The 27,062-nt window shown below is 47.1% G+C and overlaps 1 protein-coding gene across 1 annotated transcript in view; it reads right to left on the bottom strand.

The window, feature by feature from the left end:
- l(1)G0289 (plexin domain containing lethal (1) G0289) overlaps positions 1-27,062 on the bottom strand; it is a 95,667-nt gene that overhangs the window by 11,771 nt on the left and 56,834 nt on the right. Inside the window, exons 11-12 of the mRNA XM_050186953.2 lie at positions 18,467-18,593; positions 2,795-2,872 (exon numbers count right to left, since the gene is read on the bottom strand). Of these exons, the coding sequence (XP_050042910.2) occupies positions 2,795-2,872; positions 18,467-18,593 (205 nt within the window). The remainder of the gene's footprint in view (positions 1-2,794; positions 2,873-18,466; positions 18,594-27,062) is intronic.

Genomic DNA, 27,062 nt, shown 5'->3' with positions numbered 1-27,062 from the left:
AAGCAGCATCCGGTATTCCTCAATGTCACTGACCAACAGCTCTTGGTACAAGTGGTTTTGCATACAGAGATGCTTGTTGGCGATATAGTCCTTTTGCCAACAAGACCTCTTACGATGAAATAAATACTCGTCATCATCCAATTCGAACAAAACAACAGCCATTGTGGCTAACCATCGTTTCCTTTCAATCTTCATCTTCATTCAGAGTGAAAAACACATATGACAAAGTCTGTTACACCGATGGCGCCATCTAGAGTGATAGAAACAAGCAACCATTTGAAGCTTACGGCCACTAAGATCTGCCCGGGCCACCGCAACATCTTCAAGGCCATGTTCAGCCAATACAGCCACTCTAAGCCTACACGCCGAGAATCTGAATATGGCTTTCTGAAACGGTGCCCGCTCATCACAAATACTTTGCTGTCAAAGCTTCTGGGCATAAATTTAAACCAAATACAAGCCTCAGTTTGAAAGTTATGGGCCACACAGTGGACGACGACTTGACAGGTTCAAGACGGACGGCAGTGGCTTCGGGCCATGCCGCCATCTTTATTTTTCTGGCGCGGTCGTCTGCTGACTCCGTCCGTCGTGCGGATGCGCTTCGCAGTCAGACGGACGGCGGAATAAGCGTCCGCGGAACAGATTTTCGCAAAGCTGTCCGTCGTGTGGATCCACCATTAGGGTCAAAACAAGAAGCACAATCAGCCGAAACACACTTTCTGAAATCGAAGCCCAAGTAGGTCGGCACGAAATTTGATGTGTATAGAACGTACCCGATATCCTGTTTTTTCATGTCTTGTCAAGTGATGACACATTGCCAACTCATCAATGTCGCCAGTGGGCGACGCGATCGCTGCAAGCAGGGATCCTCGAGCGATCATTTTCGGGGATACAATCACGCATGGTTTCGCGTCTTGGCATCAGACGCATCGGAGGCGGTCTGTTGCACTGTGCAAGGTGAGGTTGGCCCGATGCGCGTCCTGTGCAGAGTCGTGTGAAATCTCGCGAAAGTGATCATATCTATTGTCACGATCCACACGGGTTCGTGAACAAGGGAGGGCTCGAGGCACCCTCTGTTAGACGGATGCTTCGCAGCGTGGTGGTGCTGAACGATAAATGACCACCAAGCAGCCGTGCTCATTGGTGTTTATTGCGGTGTGGTGACCAATGTTGCCTGCCGAGCTTAGCAGGCCACTGAGCTTGGCGGGCGAACCAAGATTATGCCCGAGGGGACGTCACATACTTGCTATATCTATGAATGCAACTATATATTTTCAAGGTGGCAACACATAAATGGGCCGGCTACACTGAGCGTGAGCCGGCCTAGCCGTGCGCCGCCGTGCTGGTAGCATGTTTACATTTGGCCAGCTGTCCCAACATTGAATTCTGCAAACTTCGGGCAGCTTCAGGTTGTCTTGGGACCCCAGCCCACGTGGCTTCCTATCAGAACCGGAACGAGCTAGCTGCCGTCTGGCTGCCAGAACTCCAAAATTTGAAGAGGCCCAATGCAGAGCGCGCAACATCCTCCAGTCTCGGAGGCCCATGCCCGCTCTTCCTTGACCGACAAAATGCTCTAGGGGACCGCACATTTCCTAGTTTATTTCTTTTACAGTCAGCACTATTGTATTAGCCATGTATTGCGGGATCCATTTTTATTCATTTATTTTAAAGTTTCGGTTGCTATTTGCATGTGGTGTGTCTGCAAAGCAGGTGTGTCTTGGAGACGACGTTGCATCTTTGTGTGTGTTTCTGCAGCTTCGAATTTGTTTGATTGGCACCACTTCATGTGCCTTCGTGACAGCGAAGTGGCGTGAAGAAATGTGGCTCATTTCTTTGATCTCCATGGTGATCTCCAGCAATGGAGATCGCAGATCGCCAACAAAGTGAGACGGTCTTGTCAGACTGTATGCAGAGACGTCACTCTTGTGCAAATCCAAGCAAATCTGATTGCCTCCAAGCGTAGTATATTAGGCAGGGCATTATTAGAGATTTTTGTAAGCCACCCTAAGCCTAATATAGTATATATATATTTTTTGGCTGAACCGAGTTTTTCTGACTGTTCGATTTTTCCGACTATTTTTCGGTTCCTGCGAGGTCCGGAAAATCGGTCGGCAACAGTATTGTGAGGCAGGTGCATGCCTTGTTCCTACATGCACCTGCCATGCAGTAGCTTACTGCAGCTGTGATGACCCCTTTACCTATGCTTGAAATAATGCAAACAAAACATGTTCTTTGTTGCGGTAAGGATCCCTGCATGCTGTGCATTTAAGGACGCCCAAATGCCTCTATTATTTTTGTCTCTATTATGAGCTGTGCCACCACAGTGATATTGCTGTAATTGCGAACTGTTTTGCGCACACTTAATTTTGGGTTTTCTACACTCCAAGAGAAGTTTTTCACTCCTTGGGGTTTATCTTGTTCCCAAACAATAATCGTCGTCAGTATTATTGCTTGCGTTTCCTTTCTTGAAAATTGTGCGCTTGCTACTTTTCTGTCCAGAATATGACGTTGTGCTGATAATTCGCATGCCGTTCGTGACCTAGAAGTACCGGGTGCGCAACATTAAAGAAGGCAAATTCACACAAGATTCAAGATGGTTTTTGTTTTGAGGAGAAGATAAGCACCAAAAAGTGCAAACTTTTCTAAGAGTGATCTCTAAGCGCCCTATAATCTGGCTGCACCAGAGAGTGTAATGCATCTGCCTAGAGCTTGTTGATGAACAGGGAATGCTCTCTCGTGCCTTTTTGTTAAACTGACTGCCATCTGTAGTGTCCCAAGCAATTGGTGGACTTACCGGCTGCACTGTGTGCTGCTGCATCACCGTGAACGTCGTTGGTGTGAATGGAAACCACCTCAGGAATAGTACTGGTCGCTGCATAGAAAAGGCGACCACATGACGTCACTTTACTGTGTTGTAAATGTGGGCAAAATTGCATTCTGGTAATGCTGTATTTAGGGATTTATTGATGTGGTTTAACGTCCCAAAGAAATACTGGGGCTACAAAGACACCATAGCAGGATGGGGTGGCTCCAGGTGAATACAGACTATCCAGAGTTATTTAGTGCACAGGCGCCTTTGCACTCGAAGTTGCATTTTCCATGTCATGTGTAACAGTGTGCCGTAGTTCAGCACGGACGTAAGAAATGTATAGCACTACCTTACATGACACAGGAGACACTAACACAACACGAGACTTTTATTTTTTGTAGTTGAGAGCTTAAGAAACCCCTACCCATCATATTCAGAACGTGCTATGAATATAACATGAGAAACTTCATTTTCCTATATTGTGCCTCAAAGCGCTCAGGTTCCAGGCAGCTGAGCGTTACAGAGAAGCTAACATTTTAGTGCCCATAGGAGAATACAAACAAACAGGAGGGCTAGCAGGAATACAGTTGAGCCGACTTATTATGAACCCGACGGATAGGATGATTGCATTAGTTACAGTAGAACCTCGTTCATACGTCCTGCAAAAAATATGCCAGAGGAAATGTACTAACCGGAAAAACGTACAATCAGACGTAACGAAAAATTTGACAGAGTTAACTATTGTTGATATCTACGTAACACAAGGTGTTGCACGGATTGTTGCGGCCTGAGACACCGACGCAGTTTGTTGCTTTCCTATTGCATGGTGTTTTAAGACGGCTATGGGAAACCAAAACGAAATCTAGCTAGTGGGCGATGCCGGATGCTGCCGAAGCGAAACATGATGACCACATCTTGCCAGCTGCGGCAGCGAACGGCAGTGTGTTTGGATTATCGCCAACTAAAAGCATGCAGTATGCTACCAATAGCACTATGCACCACGCGCTGTAAAACAGATAGGTGAAGATGCTTATTGCAACAGGTTTGGCGGCGGCATGCGACCACCTGAGTGGATATATACTGTTCTCGATAGCATGCACCTCGCGCCTCTTCTTGTTCACATGAGATCTAGCGGCTGGAAAATGTATATGAACACAGTCTGCAGCCAGGAATGGTGGTGCGTCCCGATTATCACCTATTAAAAGCGTGTGCTACGCTTCCGACAGCACCATGCGCCCGCTGTCAAACAGATAGGCGAAGATACTTACTGCAATAGGATTTGTGGTGATATCTGTTGATGCCGCAGCAGCTTCACCACAGTATTCGCCCACCTGTCTCACGCGAAAACGCCGGTGCGAACTCAGTTTCTCGTTTCGGTACCAGCAAATCTTCTTCGGGGTCCTCACACGCGGCATTCAATGTTATCACCACCAATTGTATTGTGGTACGTAGAGACCGGATTTTAGGCAAATTCCTTTTTGATCCTGGCGCTCCTATCGCCCCACTTTGATATATGAGCAAGAATTAAAGGTTAATTAAGAAGGGCTTTTATGGTGCTTTTATAGTGTTTATAAATGTCTATCTTGGTGTTTGTGCCTAAATGCCTATAGATGCCTATAAACACCTATAAATGCCTATAAATGCCTCTTTTCAAAATTGCCGCCTATATGAACACTATTTAGCCTTAAGTTTCGCTTTTAAGTGCAGCTTGAGACCGTTATACATGTTACTCGGCAATATTGACTGTTCGGAACTCTATGATGTTCAACTTAGTCCTCTAGTTCAACTAACTCCCGGAAAACAACCGCTAGCAGCACTGAAATGGGACGTGCTGGTCAGCATACGCCGCTGCGCTGACATGGCGCGAGCGGTTGGCGAATGCAAAACTGCGGAAAGCCGTCAGAGGAAAAGAGAGTGAACAGGAAAAGAAGAAAGATGTGATGCGCACGCGGCTTTGGTTTTGTTTGTAATTTACTTTTTAAGGTGTTCACCGCCAGGGGAGAAATTGGCTCTACGTGATTCGACCCAACTAGGGAGCCTACATGGCCTACATGCAAGCTCTGTTTGAAACAGCGCTTCCATGTTGGCTCCCTACAACCTGGCCATCCCCCCCTTCTGGTCTTTTAGCGGACCGCCCTTCTCAGCCATGCCGAAAAGAAAGACACCCAGGAGTGTGTTGATTCGACAGCGGACACTTGACTCACCATGCTACAGAATAAACGGAGAGACTGTGTTCTGCGAACCGTGCGGGAAAAAGGTGAGCCGATATGTTTTTACGTGCCGTGAGCGTTTCATTTGATTCCGGAACTGTGAAGTCGTCCGTTGCGCCGCGTTGGTTGGCGTCTAGCAGTCATGGCCGGGATTCGCTGTTGTTGCTTTTCGGTTATATTGTCCCTTGAGCTAAGAAAAGGAAGGAGGCACCTGTATTGTTTAGAAAAATGCAGACAGCGCTCCTTTGGGTGCCTGCTTTTGTTCAAACATTCAATACCATTGAGGTTATTGGGACGAAATGTGTTAGAAACCTTGTGGTAGTGAGTCACAATTCTATGTACTGTCCCTGTGTGCTGCGTTAAGTGAACATTGAGACGTTTGTTGATCAAACGAAAAATTGATCGGTTGATACTGAAAGACGATGTTTCAGAAAGATGATGCACGGAGCATGTTTTTATGCTGTGGTCTAAATATTCGTTAAAACGAGGTCCACCTGATAGCTGCACGGCTAAATAACATGTGTATGCCAGCAAGAATTACCGAGGTACGCCACGCCAAGTTAGCACCCAATTGAATTCTACTACCTTATCCACCGCCGTGGTGCTTTAATACTTGCCACTGTGGAATTTAGCGGATTGACGTCGCACACCGTGCACGTGCAGAGTCAAATTAATATTACGTCCGTGGAAGCTAAGCTTCTCCTTGCGCTTCAAGCACGTTGTGGTCGTATGACACGCGTGGCAGCCCTCTGATGAAGTGCAGTTCTACCATCAAATGGGACACGGCAGGAAGGTTCGAGTACTTCACTGTGAAAGTTGGAATGTTTATTGATGCTTATCGTATTTATTTATATTGTGCTAGCATGTCAGCATGCTTAGTATTTTAAAATGAAATGAAATGAAAGTTTATTTTCCATCTTGTAAGGTACAGATCTTGTAAGATACAGATGGGGGGGTGGAGGAAAAAAGCTGTCCATTGAACAGCTTGACAAGTCCCCCATCACTCATTTGGGCAGAGGCAGCATCACATTCTTTCATTCAAATATACACATGTATACCGTACATACATAATATTGCACATCATATACATTACTCAAGAAGTCACGAAGATCATCAAGGAAAAATACACATATAATGGTCATAGAAGTATTACAAATCAATCACATACATCAGCCGGAGCTCATTGAGAGATGAAGAGAAGAGATTGAAACCAACCGAATTGTAATAGTTTAGGAGTGTGGGTAATGTATACCTCAGACACTGTTTCGCATAGTTTGACCGTGGTGTCGGTACTGCCCAGTCTTCGAAGTGTCTTGTGCTATAATGTGGTGGTCTAGTTTGCATTCGGGCGGTTTATGCACATTAAAAATATTCTTATAGACTTCTGCCTTATAGACACGACTTAATCAATATTTGTATAGATTATACGCTGGAATTACACCGGTGTTCATGAAGAAAGTTATTGTCGATGCAGTGTAGGGAGCATTATATGTATGTCAGAGATATTTTTTCTGTACTAAGTGAATATGCTCTAGATTGTTGGATGTCGTGTTTCCCCACACTAACTGACAATAGTTCAAGTGCGAACAAAAAAGGGAATTATATAGCAAGAGTTTGATGCGCGTAGAAAGAATGTACCGTATTTACTCGCATAATGATCGCACTTTTTTGTCAGAAAAATTGACGCAAATTCAGGGGTGCGATCATTACGCGGGTTAAATTTCCCGCGAGAAAAAAAATTTTTTTTTCGCCCCGCGTTTGCTGCGGGATGCGGGTGCGGGACACCAAAACAAAAATGGCGGCCGGCGAAGCAAGCCGAACGCGATCTTTTTTTTTCTTCTCGTGAGTACATTACGTGCATTGAAACAGTTTCTTCCGTATCAGTGATGAATAATATCGTTAATATCGGCAAGTTTGCGGCAATAACGTAGCCATGTCCACTTTGAGGGGACAGAGATGGGCGCGCTTAGCTGCCAGTGACATAGAAACACATGGCCGGCATGTTGCGGAAACTGCGACATCTGTCTTCACTACTATCCGAACACGGCACGTTTCCGCTAAGGGTAGGCGAATATCTTAGCTGTGTTACAAGTGTCGGCTTATGAATAAGGTACACTTTTAACGTATCAGTGTAAATGTGGCTACTATCATTGCTGCGCGCAATTTGTTGCGTGCTCACGAGTGCAGATGAAAAGAATCTAAAGGCGCCTTTTTTGTTTTTGTTGACCACAACCATTATAAAGCCCACCCATAATAAAGGCAAGTTTGGTTGTACGTCTTTTTGCCATGGAAGTGCGGAAGGTGATGAAAGTAATGAAATGAGGCATCTACTTAAGAATGTTTGGTGCGTGCAGACGAGTCGTTCGCGTAGCATTCGACAGATGGTAAGCGCGATCATTATTAGCTAGACTTGGCACACGACATATCGCTGCGGCAAGTTCAGGGTGCGATCATTACACGGGAACTAAAAAAAATGAAATTTTGACGACAAAATTTAGGGGTGCGATCATTACGCGAGTGCGACCATTATGCGAGTAAATACGGTACCTTAATCGGCCTATTACACCTGTTATTTGGCTCAATTTGATTACAACATTTTTGCATGTTTATCGATGCTGTGATATTGAATATACGCTTCGTATTTAAGAAATCCTAACGCATTTGCGCAGATCCCTTGCGAGAAAAAGTACCATCTGACACAGCATGAGAAGACTGAAGGTCCCCTGGCAAAGGTTAAGCACGACAAGCCCTCAACATCCAAACAGTCGTTTTTGACAATTGCTTTCAACGTCGATTTGTGCGAGGCCCTAGTGGCTGCAAATACTCCTTGGGTCAAGATTGAAAATCCTGTACTAAAACAATTCCTACGGAAATATTGCAACCACAACGTGCTGTCTGAGTCTACGTTGCGGAAGAACTACCTCTGGCCTTTGTATGAAGAAACATTAGGAAGAATCAGAGAAGAGCTTAGCGACTCCTGCATTTGGATTTCCGTAGACGTTGTACCTAAACAGTCCTCATGTAAGAACATGTTAATTACTTAATAAATCGTCGTCTCTATTGCATTTATTACTTGTCCGTTTTGTTGTGTCTTAATTTAATTGTGTCAGGCAGACATGACATAGCACCTTTTTTAATCAGTATTTCCAGCTTTCAATTACTCTTTTTCATGCCTGTTTCACTATATGCGACGCTCGAGTAAGCGACAGTGGCCACTGAACATGAATATGAACAGTGTGCTTGTTGAATTAAGGCAATTGATCGTCATTAGTCCAGCAGTTTTATGGGACAATAGCACAGCTATGTTCAACTGTTGGCGCCTTTGTGACATCATCAACAATAACAGTTCTTGTTTTCCTGTCGTAGATACAGGTCGCGCACGTCTTCGTTTGAAATTATTTGCATTTATGTAAAATGTTATTGTGCCTATATTTATGACGTTGGAGGCCTAAAACTTTGTTTTGCCTGCCTATTTTTGGTGCCTAAAACGTGCTTTTTTAATGCCTAAAAATCCGGCCTCTAGCGATAAGCATCTTCACCTATCTGTTTAACAGCGTGTAGTGCTGTCAGAACGTAGTGCACGCTTTCAACAGGCGGTAACGGAAATGTGCCGCCATTTGCTGCTGCAGACTGTGGTCGTGCACGTTTTCCGGCTTACCATGTGAACGATACCATGTGAACCATGTGATACCATGTGAACGAGAAAAGGTGCAGGGGTCGCACAAATGAGAACAGTATATAGCCGCCCGTCTCGCGTGAAAATGACGGCATGCATAGTTTCTTATTCCAGTACCAACCAGCAAATCTCCGCCTGGGTTGTCACACTCTGAATTCACAGCTATTGCCACTAAACCTATTGTGATAAGCATCTTCACCTATTCGTTTTACCGGGCATGGTGCGTAGTGCTATCGGTAGCGTGCTGCACGCTTTTAGCAGGTGATAATCGAAATGCACCGCCGTTCCGTGCTGCAGATGGCACAATGTGGACATCAGGTTTCGCTTTGGCTGCATCGGGCATTGCCCACCAGTTCGATTACGTTTCGGTTTCCCATCGCCCTCTTAAAACACCATGCAATAGGAAAACAATAAAACGTGTCTCGGGCCGCCGGAGTACAGTTGTACCTGACTATGTCGAACTCATTTACATCCAATTATTCTATATATCGAACAATTTCTCGGCATGGTGTAGTTACAGTGAGTATATATAGCAAAAATTACACTTACATCGAACAAAATAAGCAACGACTCCCGATTTATAGAACGTCAAGCGGTGGAAGAGTGCCCCCAGAAGTTGGCAGGGAAACCCAGCGGCGTGAGTCCGTCCAACCGCTCTTCCTACCGTGAGCGCGCTGGCTTGGGCGAGCCGTCGACACCCCCTACAAAAAATTATCCTGGCCCACCGGCAGCGTTTGCTCAGAAAGCCAATCAGAGGCTCTTGTGCCCTCGTCATGCAAGATGGCGAAAGTGCGAGTTGTCTCGCTGCATTTTTAGTTCATTGTGTTGCGCCTTGTGGGCCTTCTCCCACCGTGTAGTCATGAAGCGGCAGATTTAGCCTTTCATCACGAAGCTCGAAATCATAAATCGGGTTGAACGCGGTGAGAAGTCGGATGTCCCCGCAGCGTGCAAGATTCTGAGGAGCACTTTCAGTGCGATCTTGAAGAATAAGGGGGAGATTAGGGCTAAAGCGGACAAACTCACGACCCGGTGCCCGTGGCATCCGATGCATACGCATGGCCATGTACAAGTGGTTCATGCGAAAGAGCTTCTGACATGCCGGCTTCCGCGTGCTCGGTGATGATTAAATTCTGATGAATGCGATGAAGCCATTGCCGGTGTTGCCAAAGTTTGGAGTGAGCTGTCAGAATTTCCGGAAGCTGTCAATGAATCAACGGTGGACGAGTTTGTGAGTGCAGATGATGGTGCCGTGACCACGGCAGAGCTCAGAATCGAAGACTACATTGCTGACATCATAAGTGAAAGTGGGCAAAATGAGGAAAGCAACGACTGTCCTTTCTCCTCCAAAGTGATTGGTGCACTCGCACTAGTTTGGTGCTTCTGCGCGAATGCGGCCTCAGCTGCTCCGACTCCTTAGACAATGTGGAGAAGTGTGTTCGTCGCAGGCAGCGAAATTGCCCAAGCAGAAGAAAATGCAGGACTATTTCATGCGAAACTAAGCTAGTTTCCCCAATAAAGTGATTTTTTAAATGGTATGTGCTTTTATGACATTCAATTATTTAGCAGGCTTATATCGAATTATGCTCTATATTGAACTGATGGGCATTTTCTTGCGAGTTCGATATAGCCGGGTTCGACTGTATCACCAGCTCCATGCGCGTTGGCATCTCGTGCTGCAACGATCTGCGTAACGCTTCGCAACACGTAGATGTCAACAATAGTTGAGTCTGTCGAATTTTTTTAGTTACTTCGGATCGTACGTTTTCCCGGTTAGTATGTTTTTCTTACGTTTTCTTTTTCCAAACCGTATGAACGAGGTTCTGCTGTATAGTCGAACCCACTTATAATGATACCAGTTTTAACAATACAGTAGAACCCCGGTTATACATCCCCGGGTTTTACGACTACCCAGGTTTTACGACGGATTAGTGCAGTCCCAGCGAAGTCTCCATAGAAGCAATGCATTAAAAACCCCGGTTATCCGACGCAATTTTACACCTGACCCGCATTATACGACGACCCTCGTGAAGCGCGGGACGAAACGGCAGACGAAAGAAAAGTGTTGCGGGTCTCTTTCTTCACTCCGGCTCTCTGTTCCATCTCTTAACAATCACTTGCTCCCTCTTTTCTCGGCGGCGTCACCTCTCGTCGCATTGGGGAAGCGTCTCTCTCCTTCCAGTTTTCCAGCAGCAGATCGCCGACAAGGTAGCGTGGAGAAGCCTAGGTTTATCGCACGTGTTCATCGTAATCCTAGCGACCAGCGTTCAGTGGAGGTTTTGAGTTGTGTGGAGCAACACAATGCACGATGTCCCAAAAGTGGACAGTTCTGTCGCTTGGCGATAAGCTAAATATTATCGATGAAGTGGAAAAGCGGCATGGAGCCACGAAAGCCAGCATTGCCCGGGACCTTAAGATACCCAAATCTTCGCTTAAGACAATCCTGGAAAACAAAGCGGTGATATTGCATAATGCCAACAAGTTCAGGCTCAAGTGGAAAGCGGCAAAAGAAGGACAGTATGAGAAGTTAGAAAAAGTTCTCGTCAAGTGGCTGCATCAAAGACAGAGCTGTGCGATCAACGTTGACGGCGCTATTCTAAAAGAAAAGGCGGACCTTGTGGCATTGAGTCTGGGTATCGACGACTTTCAGGTATCGAACGGGTGGCTGAATCACTCTAAAAAACGAAACAGGATTGTGTACAGCCGCTCCTGCAGAGAAAGCACTTTCGTGGACGTTTTGACAGTGAACGAGTGAATGGAGTCGCTGCCGGAGATGATTGCTGCATACAAGCCGTGCGACGTTTTCAACGCCCATGAGAGCGGTATTTCTTACCATATGCAGCCTGAGCAAACCACTGCGTTTAAGGGTGACAGCTGTCATGGTGGCAGGCGTAGTAAACAGCGTGTGACAGCACTATTCTGTGCTAACAAGGACGGCTCCGAGAGGCTACCCGTGCTTGTTGTTGGAAAGTTTGCAAATCCTTGGTGCTTTAACAACTTGTAAGACGCTGCCGTGCAGCTACTTCAACAAAAGGGCGTGGATGACGTCTTTGCTCTTCAGCAATTTTTTGCAGCAGCTGGATAACAAAATGGGTGCTAAGGCGAGGAAAATATTGCTTTTCGTGGACAATGCACCATGCCACCCACTCGATAAGTCCAGCCTGAGGAACATAAAGGTCGTTTTTTTTCCGCCCAACTGCACAAGCCGGCTGCAGCCGCTAGATGCCGGCATCATTAAGTGTGTCAAGCAAGGGTACCGGAAGCAGTTAGTGCAGCGTCGGCTGGCGGCTATGGAGCACAGCGAGTCGGAAAAAAAGATCACTGTGCTCGAAGACATGCATTTTATTGCCAGTTCGTGGAACGCAGTGTCGCAAAGCACAATCGCTAACTCGTTCATGCACTGTGGCTTTAAGCGAGAGACTGCCTCCTCTGCTGGGGACGCAACAACCTCGAAGCCGCTCGAGGCCGATGCAGGCTTTGCCGACGCCGATTTCGAGGGTTTAAACATCACCATGACCTTCTTAGAGTACATGGAGGCTGACGACAATGTTGCGATCTGCGGCGTTCACGCCAGCTGGCGGGAATCGCGGCAGTGGGCAGTGGAGTGCCATAAAGGTTTGTTTGAATAAAGCATGATTGGTACCTGTGCTGTAGCATTAATTCTTATCCCATTTACTTTCTTGGTAATTTGGGTTTCCAAGCCCTGCAGAGTATGTTAGTAGTTTACATTGAAGTTTCTGGTAAATCCGTCGGGCGAAATTAGTATTTCTATAGGCATAACTTACGTTCGGATTTTATGACGCCCGCATTTTACGACGCTTTATTGCGGTATCGAGAAATTCGTATAATCAGGGTTCCACTGTACATCGGTTATAACAATGAGAAGCTGCTGCACCATCAACTTTTGTATGTTTTCCATGGTGAAATAACCCGCTTACTACAATTCCCCAATGCCGCAATATTGGTTATAATAATGAAGTCTGGCTGCTGGAAGTCCGTGTCGAAAGGTAGTGAAATGCGAAATCCTTGAAAAGAAAAAAGAAAATGAGAAATTCGAGCCATTGCACGATGGCCCGCTGTGCCAACAGCCGCCGCGCGCTCATTTTCCAGCCTTCTCCGTGCGCCTCTCTCTCATCGCCCTTCCACCCCTCTGAACACGAATGGGCTGTGCCCATAGCTCTACGCCAGGCCACCTTCCGAAACATGAATTGACCGCTCCAAGTGCACTGCTCCCAGATTGCTCGCTGGATCCTTATTCAGTGCAATTCTGCAAACCGCTCTAATCGCTTGCGTTCAACTTTGCTGGCTGCGTCGAAATCGTTCTTAGCCACGTGGTTTCTCAGCCTCATTTGACTTGCCGCCAAAATGGAAGATAGCTGATCCACCCACTTATCATCGGCAATACACGACGTTGCCAGTAAAAAGAAAGCACACAGCTATAGATGTGAAAGCTAAGTGCTTCCAACCGATGAGGTGATCGTCGCGAACATGCTTGCATCGGATAGTGACGGCGATGATGGCAGCGATGACGCGGTAGGGCCGGCTCCCTCAACGTTGTCCTCACAGGAGGCCCGGCAGAGGATTCATTCCCTCCCTCTAGGGCTTTGTTTACGCGAGGAATCTTCCGTGGAGCACCTGGATGCGTAGGAGAAGGATGTTGGCAAGCTTTGCATAAAGCGTGCAAGGCTGACGGACATAGGGTTTTCTCGTGCAAGCCAGTGAGAAGTACGTGGCGAGATGCTAGTAGCAATCTCGCCTCAGTGTTTCTTCTGGATTTCTCAAGATGACAGGCTGCCGCAGCAACCTTCTCAGATTGTTTAAAAGGCCCCTTTAGGACCACCAGAGCGATGTCTCGGCGGAGCTCACATACCACTTGCCGTCCATTACCCCTCTTTGCAGTTGTTATAGCAATGCCATTCATTGATGCGGACAGCCACTGCTTGTTACCCGCAATGGGAGCGCCCAGGAAGCAGTTAACCCTTTGAGGGTCGAATTATTTTGAAGAAAACTTTCCCGGGTGGTCAAATTAGTTTATTGCGGATCTTGAATGTACAAGATGTATAAAGTCGGGAATAAATAGTAAAAAAAAATTAGGAACAGTATTTTGGTGTCGGCATCACTCAGAACTGCAAAATGTTCAATAGTATTTCAGAGTGTGGTACTCCTTGAAACACGAGTCTCCGCACAGCCGCAGGGAGCGAGAATACCTCATGAGCGGCGGTGATAAACTAGCTAAGAGCAGCGCCAATCAAGATAGAAATCAACTTCCACCGCATCTGCAAGAGAGTGCCGACAAAGAGAAAAATGACGTTTCGCGCGCCTCCTTTGCGATCACGCGGCGAAACCGAAACCGCAAAAGGGGTGTTGCCGCAGTCTGCGCGACACGCTGAAGCTAGAAGTCAGTTCTGTTTATCTCCCCAAGAAGGTAGCACACATTTCAAATGCTTCTTGTAAGTCCTAAGAGGTGGCAGCAGCTCCCAGTAAGCCTGTATCGTCATTATGGCGCGAAATTTCAAACGGAGGATCGAAACCGTACCCGTACGGCAAAGACCTTGCGAGACAGAAAACCGCCGCCGTACATGTACGGCAAAAACCGTCAAAGGGTTAAACGAGTGAACCTAATCAGCAGACGGATGGAGGAAAGTGGTGGCGAGGGGCACTGGCCTTCCCGCCATTATAGCTTTCTCACATCAGCTCTGCCATCTCCCTACGTTGATTTTGTTGTGCAACCTCATTATAGCAATTAATGGTTGTAACAATGGAATTTTCGTGGCACTTGAATGCTGTTAAAAGTGGGTTCGACTGTATCCATAAAATATATCCAGTGGAACCTCGTTTATATGATCCCGTTACGTATGACTTCCCGGTGCCAACGTTTGCAATAGAGAACACAAATCCATCATCATCATCATCATCAGCCTGGTTATGCCCACTGCAGGGCAAAGGCCTCTCCCATACCTCTCCAACTACCCCGGTCATGAGAACACAAATAAGTGACCCAATACAGTTATGCTTGTATTTTACCAGTTCATACATGTCCGGAAAACACAATCTTTCGGCATCAACATATAGTAGATAGCCAAAGTGCGATCGTGTGATATGTTTCCTTCCAGGCTGCTAGATCCTATGTAAACAAAAGGCACGAGGTGCGCGCCATCGAGAACAGTAGCCGCCCGCCCAGCAGCTTCGCCGCGATACTCACCTGCCTCACCCAATAACGGTGGTGTGCACTAATTTTCTTATTATGGTATAAGTAAATCTCCCGGGTCATCACACACCGCATTCACAGCTATTGCTGCCAACCCTTTTGCAATAAGCATCTTCACCTATCTGTTTCACAGCACGTGGGGCATAGTGCCGCTGGAAGGATATGGAACACTGTTAATAGGCAATAACCCAAATGCACCGCCGTTTGCTGCTTCAGACGGTGCAAAGGAAGCATCATGTAATGCTCTGGTGGCATTGCAGGCTTCGTATTCTGGTGGTGTCTATGAAATCGATTTCGTTTATATTTCCTGTCGCAGTCTTAGAAAACACTGTGCAACAGAAAAATGACAACGTGCGTCTTTGGTCTCTTGGGCCCTACCAGCTCGGCGGGCGTGCCTGCCTCAACAATTTGTGTCAACAAAATGCACCGCTCGTAGAAGCTGCCGACCCAGGCTGAATTCGAGGAGCACAAACGTAAGCTTGCCGAAGCCATAAAAGCAACAACATGGGTCTCAGGCCGCTCGAGCCCCACCCGCTCGGCTCGCATCGGCATCTCATGCTGCAATGAATCAGCAACGGTTTTCATTGCCTTATTTACTAGAATCTAACGCACACTTTTCTTCCCGCTAAAACGAGTCCGAAAATTGCGTGCGTGTTAGAATAGAGTACGACCCTAAATCTGTGTTACCACATCGCCATCGGCATTTCAAAGTAGTCCCCTCGCACAGGCTTCGAGCCTAGCTGCTGTAGCTTCCGCCATGTGCTGTAGTACGTGTTCTCAGGTTAGTGCACCATCCGTCTTCCCGTCCTTCTCGTTTTTCGCGTTTGCCTTATCAGCATGGAAGTGCTGACTGCAAAGACATGCCGAGTTCATCACGATGCCGCAATTAAAAGGAAAACGATCATGCATGCGGAGGCGGACGGAAATGGGGCTGCATCACGGGCGTTCTGAGTTCCCGAAACTTGTGCGCGGGACTGGCGCAAACAGGAGAGGCGTTCTACTCCGGCGGCTGCTACGTACGGCGCAGTTGTGCAGTCCCTATCTTGAAAGCGATCTGTGATGCAGACAGAGTCTACGCATCTAGGCTCACCATGTTGTCTTGTCGTTGCTTAGTGCACGTTGAAGCGACAGTCCGCACAAAGGTCAATTAGCTTGCTCCTGCTACCGTACTTCTCCATTCAAGCGTTTTGATAAAGAGCTTCCGTGGTCATTGCATAAGACTTGTTCATGTTTGCTTGTTCGTGTGTGACACCATGCTTGTTAATTTAGTTAGTAAGCGAATGTTTAAGTTTATACGGCCGATAAAACTAGTATCCTTACTTTTCGTATAGCTGTCTACTAATTTTATATTGTAATCGATGCTCCGCCTTTCTGGAGAAACTGCGACTTTTTTTATTTATCACAACTTTAGCGCATTGGGAGTAAACTTTTGTTACCGTAATTACTCGAATCTAGGCCGACCCCGATTCTAAGCTGACCCCCTTAACTCCGAAGCCCCCAAAAAATATATATCTATATATCACTTCGAATGTAGGCCAAACAAAAAAAGCGAGGACAGCGTTCACAAAATGCAAACAGCATTTATTGAATCTCAACATGCAGAGCTCATTCAACGTCGTTGTTGCTGCTAGACTTGTCGCTGTGTTCCTTGTCACTGTCACCTTCAAACAGTGCACTATCTTCGGTACCGTCAAGCGCATTAGATATGCTGCCCTTTTTAAAGGCGCGCACGATCAAAGTACCTGCGATGTCGTCCCACGCTGCAGCTACCCAGCCCGCCAGCTGCGATAGCAATGCACGTTTGACACAGCCCGTTGCCGTTAGCATGTGGTCTTCGTCAGTCAACCAGTCCGTGTAGTATTTCCGCAGACGATCTTTGAAAGGTTTGTTGATGCAGACATCAAGTGGCTGCAACTGGCCCGTCATGCCACTCGATATGACAGCGAGGTCCGTGTTCGCTTGGGCGAGCGCAGCCTTCATATTGTCGGTCAAGTGCCCACGGTAAGAGTCGACGACAACGAGCGAGTTCTTTGTCAAAAGGGCTCCTGGATGCCGTTGCCACACAATCTTAACCCACTCTTCCACCATCGCACCTGTCATCCACCCGTTCTCATTTGCCCACACAACAACATTTCTTGGGAAAGTTTCTCGAGCAGGCAGTGTCTTCCTTTCAAATATCATGTAAGGAGGGAGTTTATGTCCATCAGCTGTGCAGCGCAGCATCACAGTTGCACGCTGCTTCTCGTAGCCTGCAGAGCGCACCTTCACCTCATTGGTACCCTTTTCATTCACGGTGTACGCCACTGTCACATCAAAATACACAGCTGTCTGGTCGGCGTTGCCGATTTGCCCAAGGTTGTAGCCTGCCGCTTCTCTCTTTCGCAGCATGTAGCGCTGAAAAGCTATCAGCTTTTCTTCGAAATCGCTTGGCAGCTTCTGGGTGATTGAAATTCAACGTCGGAGGCTGAAGCCGAAGCGCTTCATGAATTTCTGAAGCCAGCCCTGGCTGGCTTTGAAATCCTTTGGTGTTAGGCCTCGCTTTCTCGAAAGTTCCCTAGCTTTCGCTTGGAGCACTTCTGTTGTCATTGGAAGGGCAGCTGCTCTCTGCGTCCGAACAAAGTCGGCCAAAACTGTCTCCACTTTGTGGTGACGGCCTTTCTTTGGTCCGCTAAAGGCCATTCTTGTTGCAGCGCATGCAAAAAGCTGCTGTCTTTGTCCCCTCCAACGACGGATGTTTTTCGCGTCGACGCCGAAGTCACGCCCGGCTTGAAGGTTCGACGATGCCTCTGCGGCTATCACAACTTTTCGCTTGAAAGCAGCCCTGTAGTGGCATCTCCTGCTTGGTGCCATCGCGATAACACCATGCCGCACACCGACACGGCCGACACGACACAGGTCAAAACGGCGACCTCACTTGTGTACGGTTGGCTGCTGGCACGGCTAGTAGCGGCTGCGATACTCACTTTTCTAGATGGCGCTAGCTATGCACCATATTTAGCAGTTTCAATAAAAACTGGAGAGTTTTTTAATATCCTCGCATCTAAGCCTACCCTAGAGTTTGGAATATGATTATTTGAAATAAAACTATTGGCCCGGATTCGAATAAATACGGTATTCCAAATGAAAGAAAGTTGTATTCCTGTAAGAAAGCATGAGGTGCGCGCTACTGTAAAGGACTTTTCTTTCTTTAGGTTGCGGCAAACAGGTGCGCATTACAATCGAGGGCGATTTTTTCCCCCCCTTTTTTGGTCACGGGAGACAGGTCCGTGTTACAATTGAGGGCGCGTTAGAATAGAGTAAATACGGTATGTGGATATCAACTACAGTTGAGTGTTCTTTCTTTCTTTTTAGTGTCTTGGGATTGTTTGTTATCTCAGTTAGTGCGTCCTTTCTTGCATATTTCCCTAAAACATATGAAGAGGTTCCACTGTACAAAAGCTGAGACAAAAGGTTTCATGTTAGCACATATTCAACATGGCTACAAAAGTAAATGCACACAAAAGGCTGATATGCACAGGCAAGCACTGGATTCCTCGAGTGTGAGGTCACAATCGCAGCTTCCTCACCATTGGCGACAGCAATGGAAGCATTGGCTACTGTCGCTGTAGCAGAGCTGCTTGGTGCTGTTGGAACAGCTGGCGGTGGCACCGTGGGGCGTGGAGTGGCACTGCACTGCGAGGCATTCTTCTTTTCCTGCAGAAAGAACAGCTGCTGATTGAGCACGATTCTCAAACCTACACGGCAGTCAATACCACGTGATTAAATGCCGATGTTACCCAGTTGCAATCAAAACAAGTGAAAGTGTCGTGGAAGCAGCTCCGCTAGCCCCCTTCTAAATACGATTCTGCGCACTGAACCAGTGACCAAACACATGTAGCTTCAATCCATGGATTGTGTCTGGCCATGCAACAATAGGGCAGGCTACATGAAACTATTCAAGTAGAAGGCACAGCGAGAGATCGTAAAGATGGCAAAGACTCGAGAAAGTGCGGCAAGCGATCACAAAGCCAGTGGAAACTGTCGCTGCCACCAAGACCGGCAAAAATAAACCGTAGCAGTCACGAACGAAACAAAACTAAGATGGTGTCAGTAGATTAGATGACGTGGAAACAACATTCGCTCGAAGTCTGGCATAATCAGCACTTGCTCACCGCTGCCGCAGCTCGTTATATATAATGATTTGAAGCAGTTTCATCATGAATTAGGCACTGATACTGTATTTACGCGATTGTAAGTCGATTAGAACGTAGGTCGACCCCCCCCTCCCCCCCCCCGCCAAAAAAAAAAGAATGTGCGAGCGCATTTCACACAAGAGAAATTTATTGACGCGGTTGATGAAGACTACTGTAAAAACCGGGATATAGGTTTAACTTTTTTTCAAAATACCATTGCGAAAAGTCGGCCCTCGTTTTATATACCGGACATTGGCAGAAAAGCTACGGAAGTCTTGCAACAATGGGCGGATGAAGTAAACAGCCACCGTCGCCATCGCCATCAGCAGCAGCACGGCGTGGCGACATTGTGGCACCGCTATTTTGCGTTTCCACTGTCACAAAGTTATACTGGTTAGAGGCTGCCTTTTCACATTTTGTTTCGAAATAGGCGGAAGCCGACGGCAATTAAGCGTCGCCTTAAAGAAAAAGGCGATTGAGTACGCGGAAACCCACGGCAACCTGGCGGAACAGCGCGAACTTGGAGTATCCGAAAAGAGCATTCGGTACTGGTGGAGCAGAAGCAGCGTATTATAACGTGCAGTAACCAAAAGAAAACGTCATTTCGTGGGCGGTCCGCAGCGGACTGCAGAACTGGAAGACAAGGTTGCGGAGTTCGTCCGGGAGCTGCGTGTAAGATCGCTGCCAGTGACTGCCGAATGCATCCGTGTGACAGCGGTAGAGATCGCGTACACCTCTGGACTGGGCAGTGAGAAGCACTCGTCATCTGACTCTAGTTCGGATGACTCCGATTAAAGGCGTTGCTCTGATTCGGAGTAGCGCTTGTGCACATCGTGCCCTTCTGTGTACTGTACACCTGGCCAATTTTTAACAGTATCGCGTGACCATCGACCTGCATGTTTGTCAGCACCTTATCATCACGGCAAGGAGCGGTGAAATAGGGAAAGTAAGCGCATGTGTACACATGCGCGTATTTCGTTTGTTTCGCTGCTCAGCGCCGTTAATAAGGTGCTGACAAGCATGCGGGTCGATGGTCGCGCGATACCGTTAAAAACTTGGCCAGGGGCACATGCGAGCAGCATTTAAATAAATATTGTCACCACTGTGCAACCGGCTGAGTTGCATTTGTTTCAAGGTAAGGGTGTCTTTCGGTACTTTTGCCATTGAAAAAGATTTTTTTCATTTTTGGAATTCGTTAGTTGGGGATCTACCTATATTCCAGTCCAACCTAAGTCCGGTTTTTACGGTACTCATCGTCACTGGAGTCGTCTCCACTGGTGCTGCCGTCGTCATAGCTGCTGCAGCCCCACAGCACGTCGTCATCAAGTGTGAGCCCATATTTGGTGAACGATCGCACCACAACATCGCGCGGTACCGCCGCCCACGCAGAGAGGACCCACCCGCACACAGTAGCCAAGGAGGCCCTCCTCACACGCCCGCTTGGGGTAAGTTCGCGGTTTTCTCTGGATATCCACTCGTTGTATTCACGGCACAGCAGGTCCTTAAAAGACTTGTTGACCCTTTCGTTTAGAGGCTGAAGCTGCCCCATCAAGCCACCGGGGATTACGAGGATGTCGGTGTGCTCCTTGTGAAGCACCGCTTTCACCTTGTCGGTAAGGTGCGCCCCCGAAGGAGTCTGTAGTGCAGGAGGCGAGCGCGGCTGGAAATCAGCAGAAAGAAGCGAGTGATGTGTCCCTGAAGAACAAGCAACAACTAACTTTATTTTTGTGTTCGTTCAGCCTCTACGGCTTGGTTGCACATCCTCGCACCCCTTCCGTTTCCCGCACACTCCACGATAATATTTTATCAAGTCAAAAGGGGAAAGGGTGTCTGGCTGCTGCTGTGCAACCGTGAGGCCGCCAAAAGTCCAACACTAGCAGGTTGGGGATGTCTCTCTTGAGGGATGCCCCCAGCCTCAGGAGCCAAACCAGACAGTACCACTCCATTATCATATCGTCCGTCATAAAGCCCTTTGCATTCGCCCGTACCACAACGCCTTTAGGAAGTACTTCTTTAGGCCCTTTTAAACACGATGTACGGGCGAAGCTTGGTGCCATCCGCCAAGCATGACAACATGACAGTAAAACGCAGCTTTTCATTGCCCGTTGTTAGTGAATTCACATGGCATGCTCCCTTAACGCTCACTGTCTTATTGCTGGTCATATCAAAGTATATGAGAGTCTGGTCGGCATTGCCAATCTGGCTGAGCAAATACCGTCGGGAGTTGTGAAGTTTCAGGAAGTGCCTATGGAAGGTAAGGACCTTCTCCTCATATGCGGTCAGCAACTTCTGGCACACGCTGGTGCGTCTACGCAGGGAGAAGCCAGCCTTCTTCATAAATTTAGATGCGCAGGCCCTCCTAGCTTTGAATTGAGTCCTCGGTATCCCTGCTTCCAAAGCGAAGACACAGGCTTGTTGCGTGATCATTTCACACGTGACCAACAGTGATCGATCGCGTAGATCAGTCACGTGTGCCACAAGCTTCGTCTCCAGCTCTGGAAAGGTCCCGAGTTAGGCCCATGAAAACCATGGCACTTGGAGTCAGTCACGTGAGAAAATTCCCTCGTGCTGAAGCCGCCACTGCCACACTACACATTCGCTCACTCCAAACTTGCGTCCCACAGTGCAGTTGTTAGTTTCCTCGGCATGGAGGATAGCAGCCCGTTTGAATGCTGCTGTGAACGAGCGCCAACAGTTTCTTGGACCCAGGGCACTCATGACAGGCACGACGATTGAGCACAACCAGCACAACAGAAGCACAGAAGTGACAATCACGTGACCGTCGAAAAAACCGTATCTCAAAGAGAAGCTCTTCTGTCAGCTACCAATGGCCCCCAAACGGCGACTCTTCCATCAATGATCGATGCTCCCACAAGAGACTTGCACTCGCGGTGCGCGCAATAAATGTTTCTTTAAAAAAAAAAAAAAAAAAAACTGCTGCACAAGTTTGTCGAATAACCATACGCTGTGGTTTGAGCGTGAAACTTTATTCGCAAGAAGAACATATTCGCTGCGAGATGACGACCATCCAAGCAACCGAAAGTGGCCACTGGCGCACTGCAGGATACCAGAACAAACGACATACGGCTGATGAAAGCGGCTGCACGCGATTTCCTTTACCTCGTGAGTACATTACTCGCATTCAAGGAGTGTTTTGTTGGTCTCTAATAAACAAAATGAGTATTAGCGAATTTATGATTGACTGAACGAATTCATGATTGATTCAATTCATGAAGCTAACGTAGCCAGGATTGTATCACATTGCTCAATACATTTCCGAACTCGATGGGCACATATTGGGAGCGCCAACTTTCAGAGCAGGCATTGCCTGTATTGACATCAAAATGTATGCAATACGGTAAATTAATGTGCTACGCTTAGACCGTAACCATGGAAATGTAGGTGCAACGTTGTAACCACGCTGTAGCATACCTGATTTCTCGTTTCTCTTGCCGTTACTAGCAGTTCACGGTTCGGTTTTGATTCTAAGTGAACCCCCAACATTGGATTGCCAAATTTGAAAAAAATGGGTCAACCTACAATCGTGTAAATACGGTAGTTACAGAAAAGGTAGTTTATGACATATACAGCCCAAATGTGTTGTTTTCTAAAAATTGAGCTCTTGGCGATATTTAGGTTTTTCAAAGGCCGCGGCACCCCCTTAGGTAATTTTGTTCCGCAGTTTTGATTAATCAAAGACCAGGCATATCACACACACCTGGAGCCATTGAGACCAGTAAAAGGAAAACATCACCAAACAGTGAGCTCGTCATTGGTTTGTGTGCATGCACAGTCAAACATTGCTGGCAAGCAGCGAAAAACACCAAATGTCATGCAGGTGACAGAGCACACCCCTTGATGTGTCTGTCATGGCGGTACGGAAACTGCGTTGGCCATGTCCTATCCATGCTTGCAGATATGCTTGCAGATACTAAGCTCTCAAACATGCCAGTGTCCAGTCGAAACAGGAAAGCACCATTCAAAAGTGAGTTTTGGTACAAATGAAAGGAATGAGCATTGTTTTAGTAGCAGCATGCCGTGTTGTTATTGCAAACATTGGAAAACAACCAGGGGCAATCAATTACGCCAATAAAATGAAGATTTAAAATTATATTCTGGGGTTTTGCATGCTAAAACTATGATCTGATCATAAGGCACGCTGCAATGGGGGACTCCAAATGAATTTTGAGCACCTGTCCTCTTTTTTTTTAATGTACACCAAAAGCATGGTAAACAGGTGTTTTTGCATTTCGCCACCATTGAAATGTGGCTGCTGTGAATGGGGTTTGATCCCGCGACCTCATGCTTAGCAGTGCAACAACACCACTAAGCAGCCACGGTGGGTCAAAACCAAGAAAGCTTGCGTACACAGCCACGCATAGCCCACAGGCACTTAGCAACACCAGAATCTTAAGTACATGCCTTATGAACAGCTGTCAGCCTTTTCCATGGTCCATACTACTTGGGAAAGGCCAGAAAATCTTGCTATCTGCACACTCGTATGTAGCAGTGCTGTGCCGTGGAATTTGGTGGCTTCGGTCGTCACTAACTTTTGCTAATCATTCTTCCAAAGAAATGTTACTGCCGCAACAGATTGTAGATGTGGACAATCAGGATGACATATCACCGAACATACAGTCGAAACCCGCAATAATGAAATCGCCGGGGAAAGCAAAACATTTTGCTTTTGCAGGAATTTCGTTAGCGCGAGAATGAGGCAGAAAAGACAAGGAAGGGAATTGGTGTGCAAAAAAAAAAGAAAATGTATTGCCAAAAGTCGGTCAGCTTACTTTGCCGAGCCTTGCCTTGCAGCAATTTTACTGCTCTCGACTCGCACTGCAAAAAGCGGTCCACGTCATCATCATGCTCACCGAAAAATGAACGAATTACGTCGAAGGCATTCAACACATCCCGCGGGTTCGCAGTCCTCTCATGATTAGGTGTCTGGTGGTCGTCGGCGTCGTCGGCACCTTGGCAAACGCTACTTATGATGACCTCATCAGTCACCTCTTCATGTACGACAACACCTTCATCCACACAAACAAACTCATCGATGCTGAGGCCATCCGGAACACCATCTGTCACGGCAGAAAGTTCATTCCATGCGTGGGCCCGCGCTGGCAGCACTGCGCTGTCAGCACTGTCACCTAGTGCACCTTCAGGTGAATCTTCTTGCGATGCCACTGGATCAGCACATGATGCTTGTCGAGTGGCAATGAAGCCAGCATGTTTAAAACAATTAGCTATCACGGCTGGTGACGTTGCAACCCATGTGGCAGCCACCATCTCAAGCGCCATGAACATGTCCACTACGGTGGGACGCTTCAACTGGAGGTTCAGCAGCAGACGCTGATTCAGCCTCTCCCTGTAGGCACACTTGACGCTACGAATGACGCCTTGATCAAGCGGCTGCGGCATGGAAGTGCAGTTCGGTGGAAAAAAACCAAGCGCACGTTTCCCAGGTCCACGTCATCGACATGATGGGCACTGCAATTGTCCAAAAAAAGGCTGACCGATCTGCCTGCCTTCCGCATGTCCGTATTGAAGGCCTCGAGCCAGCTGCCAAATATGGCGCGAGTCATCCATGCCTTCAGGTTCGCAGTGTATTGTACAGGCAGCTGACGATTTCCCTTGAAGCAGCGGGGCTTCTTACTTCTGCCGATTACAAACAGTGGCTGTTTATCTGTGCCGTCCATGTTAGTGCACAACAAAATTGTGACACACCGCTTGCTGTGTTTCCCCCCGCGGCATTTCTGGCCTTTTAATTTTAAGTCCAGGGTCTTCGATGGCAGCATCTCGTAGAATAAGGCCGTCTCATCTGCGTTGTAAATATCCGAGGGCTTGTACTGGTCCTATACTTCTTTGTTGGTCAGCAGCCACGACGATGTTGTCACAGGGTCGACGGCTGCTGCCTCCCCGGAAATGACTTTGGCCACTATGTCGTGGCGGGCTTTGAAACGGCTCAACCAGCCAGGGCTAGCCTTAAAATCAGCGTGCCCGAGAATGCACGCGAAGTCCAGCGCTTTCTGCTGAAGAACTCTGCCAGACAGGGGCACTTTGTTGGCACGCTGTTCACAAAACCATGCAAACACTGCCTTGTCTACGTCTGGGAATGCCGCAGCGCTCACCGTTTTGTTCTTTGCACTCGCACCATTTCCGAGCGCGCCGAGCATGGAGGCCTTGTTTTTCGGAATCGTAGATATCAAACTGCACGCAATTCCAAATTCTTCGGTGATATCCATTTTCTTCCTGCCCTTTTCATATTGGGCAATAATTGCAGCCTTATCCTGCAGTGTCATAAATTTCCTCTTTTTGGCTGGAGGCGGCATCTTAGCAGGCTGTCAAAGCAAATGGTCCGATTGGCACACAGACACACAATTGAAGCACTCTAGCATCAACGACAATGAACACAAGACCATGTGCGGCGGTACACAAAGCCCACTGATAAAGTGTCATCCGGGTTATCGGAGCCTTCACGTGTAGTAGATGTCGATTAGGCTGCCACGCACGCAGGCATTTCGCTCCACATTCAGCACATGCTGTGATGGCACACAGGATTAAATAAATGTGCTCACTGTGAGATCACCTACGGTTCTTGTCTTTTTTTATTTGTATTGTTTAAATACTAATAATTGCATTTCTGGCCCGGACACTGCGCAGTCACCCGCTTCGACGGGCGAATGACCACCACCATCATCATCATCATCGCTGTCGCCTGTCACGAGGTGGTGCGAGGCTTTCTTTTGTTGTAAACGGTGAAGGCGGTGGCCACGCAAGTGTGCTGTGGCCGTAGTTAACACAATTTAAGCGCACGACGAATGCATTTGAGCAGTTTCCGGACACAATTAGTGTTACGTGAGTAGATTATTTGCGGACTGCCGTTAGAGAAAATTTCGTTAATGAGGGATTGCTACAGAAAAAGTTTTGTTGTCGCGAGATAGGAAATGCATTGACTCCTATGGCTGTTTGCCGGGGATCCTAAAATATTTTGTTGCGGCGAGAATTTCATTCCCTCGGGATTTCGTTACCGCGGGTTTCGGCTGTATCTCTGAAATCGATAAATGCTGGTGTTCCTCAAGGCAGCATTCTCGGACCACTCTTGTTTACTTTTTGTTAATGATGTCACTAACATTAGTAAAACACGAACCGAAACACGACGAGTCCCGCCTCGTCGCTCAAGCGCAAATGCTTCAATACAACATATCTATGCAGATGACATGACTCTTCTATTTTGCAAGTCTAACATTAAAACACTTCAATTAAACATCAATCATTTTTTCAAAGGCCTGCTGACATGGAGTAACAGAAATTCATGAAAAGTTAATACAAGCAAAACTGAAGCTATACTTTTTACTCCTAAACAGTCGTTGGTAGTTCTCATAGAAAATCTTATGCTTCACCAAACGCCTGTAGAGGTTGTTGAACCCTTAAAAACATTCGTTGTATACTACCACAAGCATGTGTCCTGGGACACGCATGTTAAGCACATTCTCACCAAACTTTCGAGGAATGTCGGCATTTTGGCTAGATTATGTTTTTTTCTGCTGCCAAAATTCCAATTACTGATTTACAACGCATTATTTTTGCCCAACTTAAACTACTGCTCTCGTGTATGGGGCAAAACAACGTCATCCAATTTACTTTAATGGAGTGTACTTCAGAAGAAAGCCCTTAGACACATAGCTGGCGTGCCCTCCAATACACATACAGATCAACTTTTCAAGCGGTTTAATGTAATACCTGTTCGTAATATTTATTCATATAGTATGGCCATACGGTGTAAACATAGCATGAATACTAGGGGAGACATCATAACATTGTTATCACACTTGAAGACTACAACACCAATATACAACACACAGATCAAAAAGTACTGGAAAGTCCCGTTTTGTCGAACGGAATATAGTGAACAAATGCTTCAATACAACATATCTGCACTTCTAAATTTTTTTCATGAAAGAGAGATCGATATCGCAACTGTTAGCAAAAA

Source organism: Dermacentor andersoni, chromosome 2 (genome assembly GCF_023375885.2).
Source record: "Dermacentor andersoni chromosome 2, qqDerAnde1_hic_scaffold, whole genome shotgun sequence".
NCBI lineage: Eukaryota > Metazoa > Arthropoda > Arachnida > Ixodida > Ixodidae > Dermacentor > Dermacentor andersoni.
This window is presented reverse-complemented; position numbering and strand designations above follow the sequence as displayed.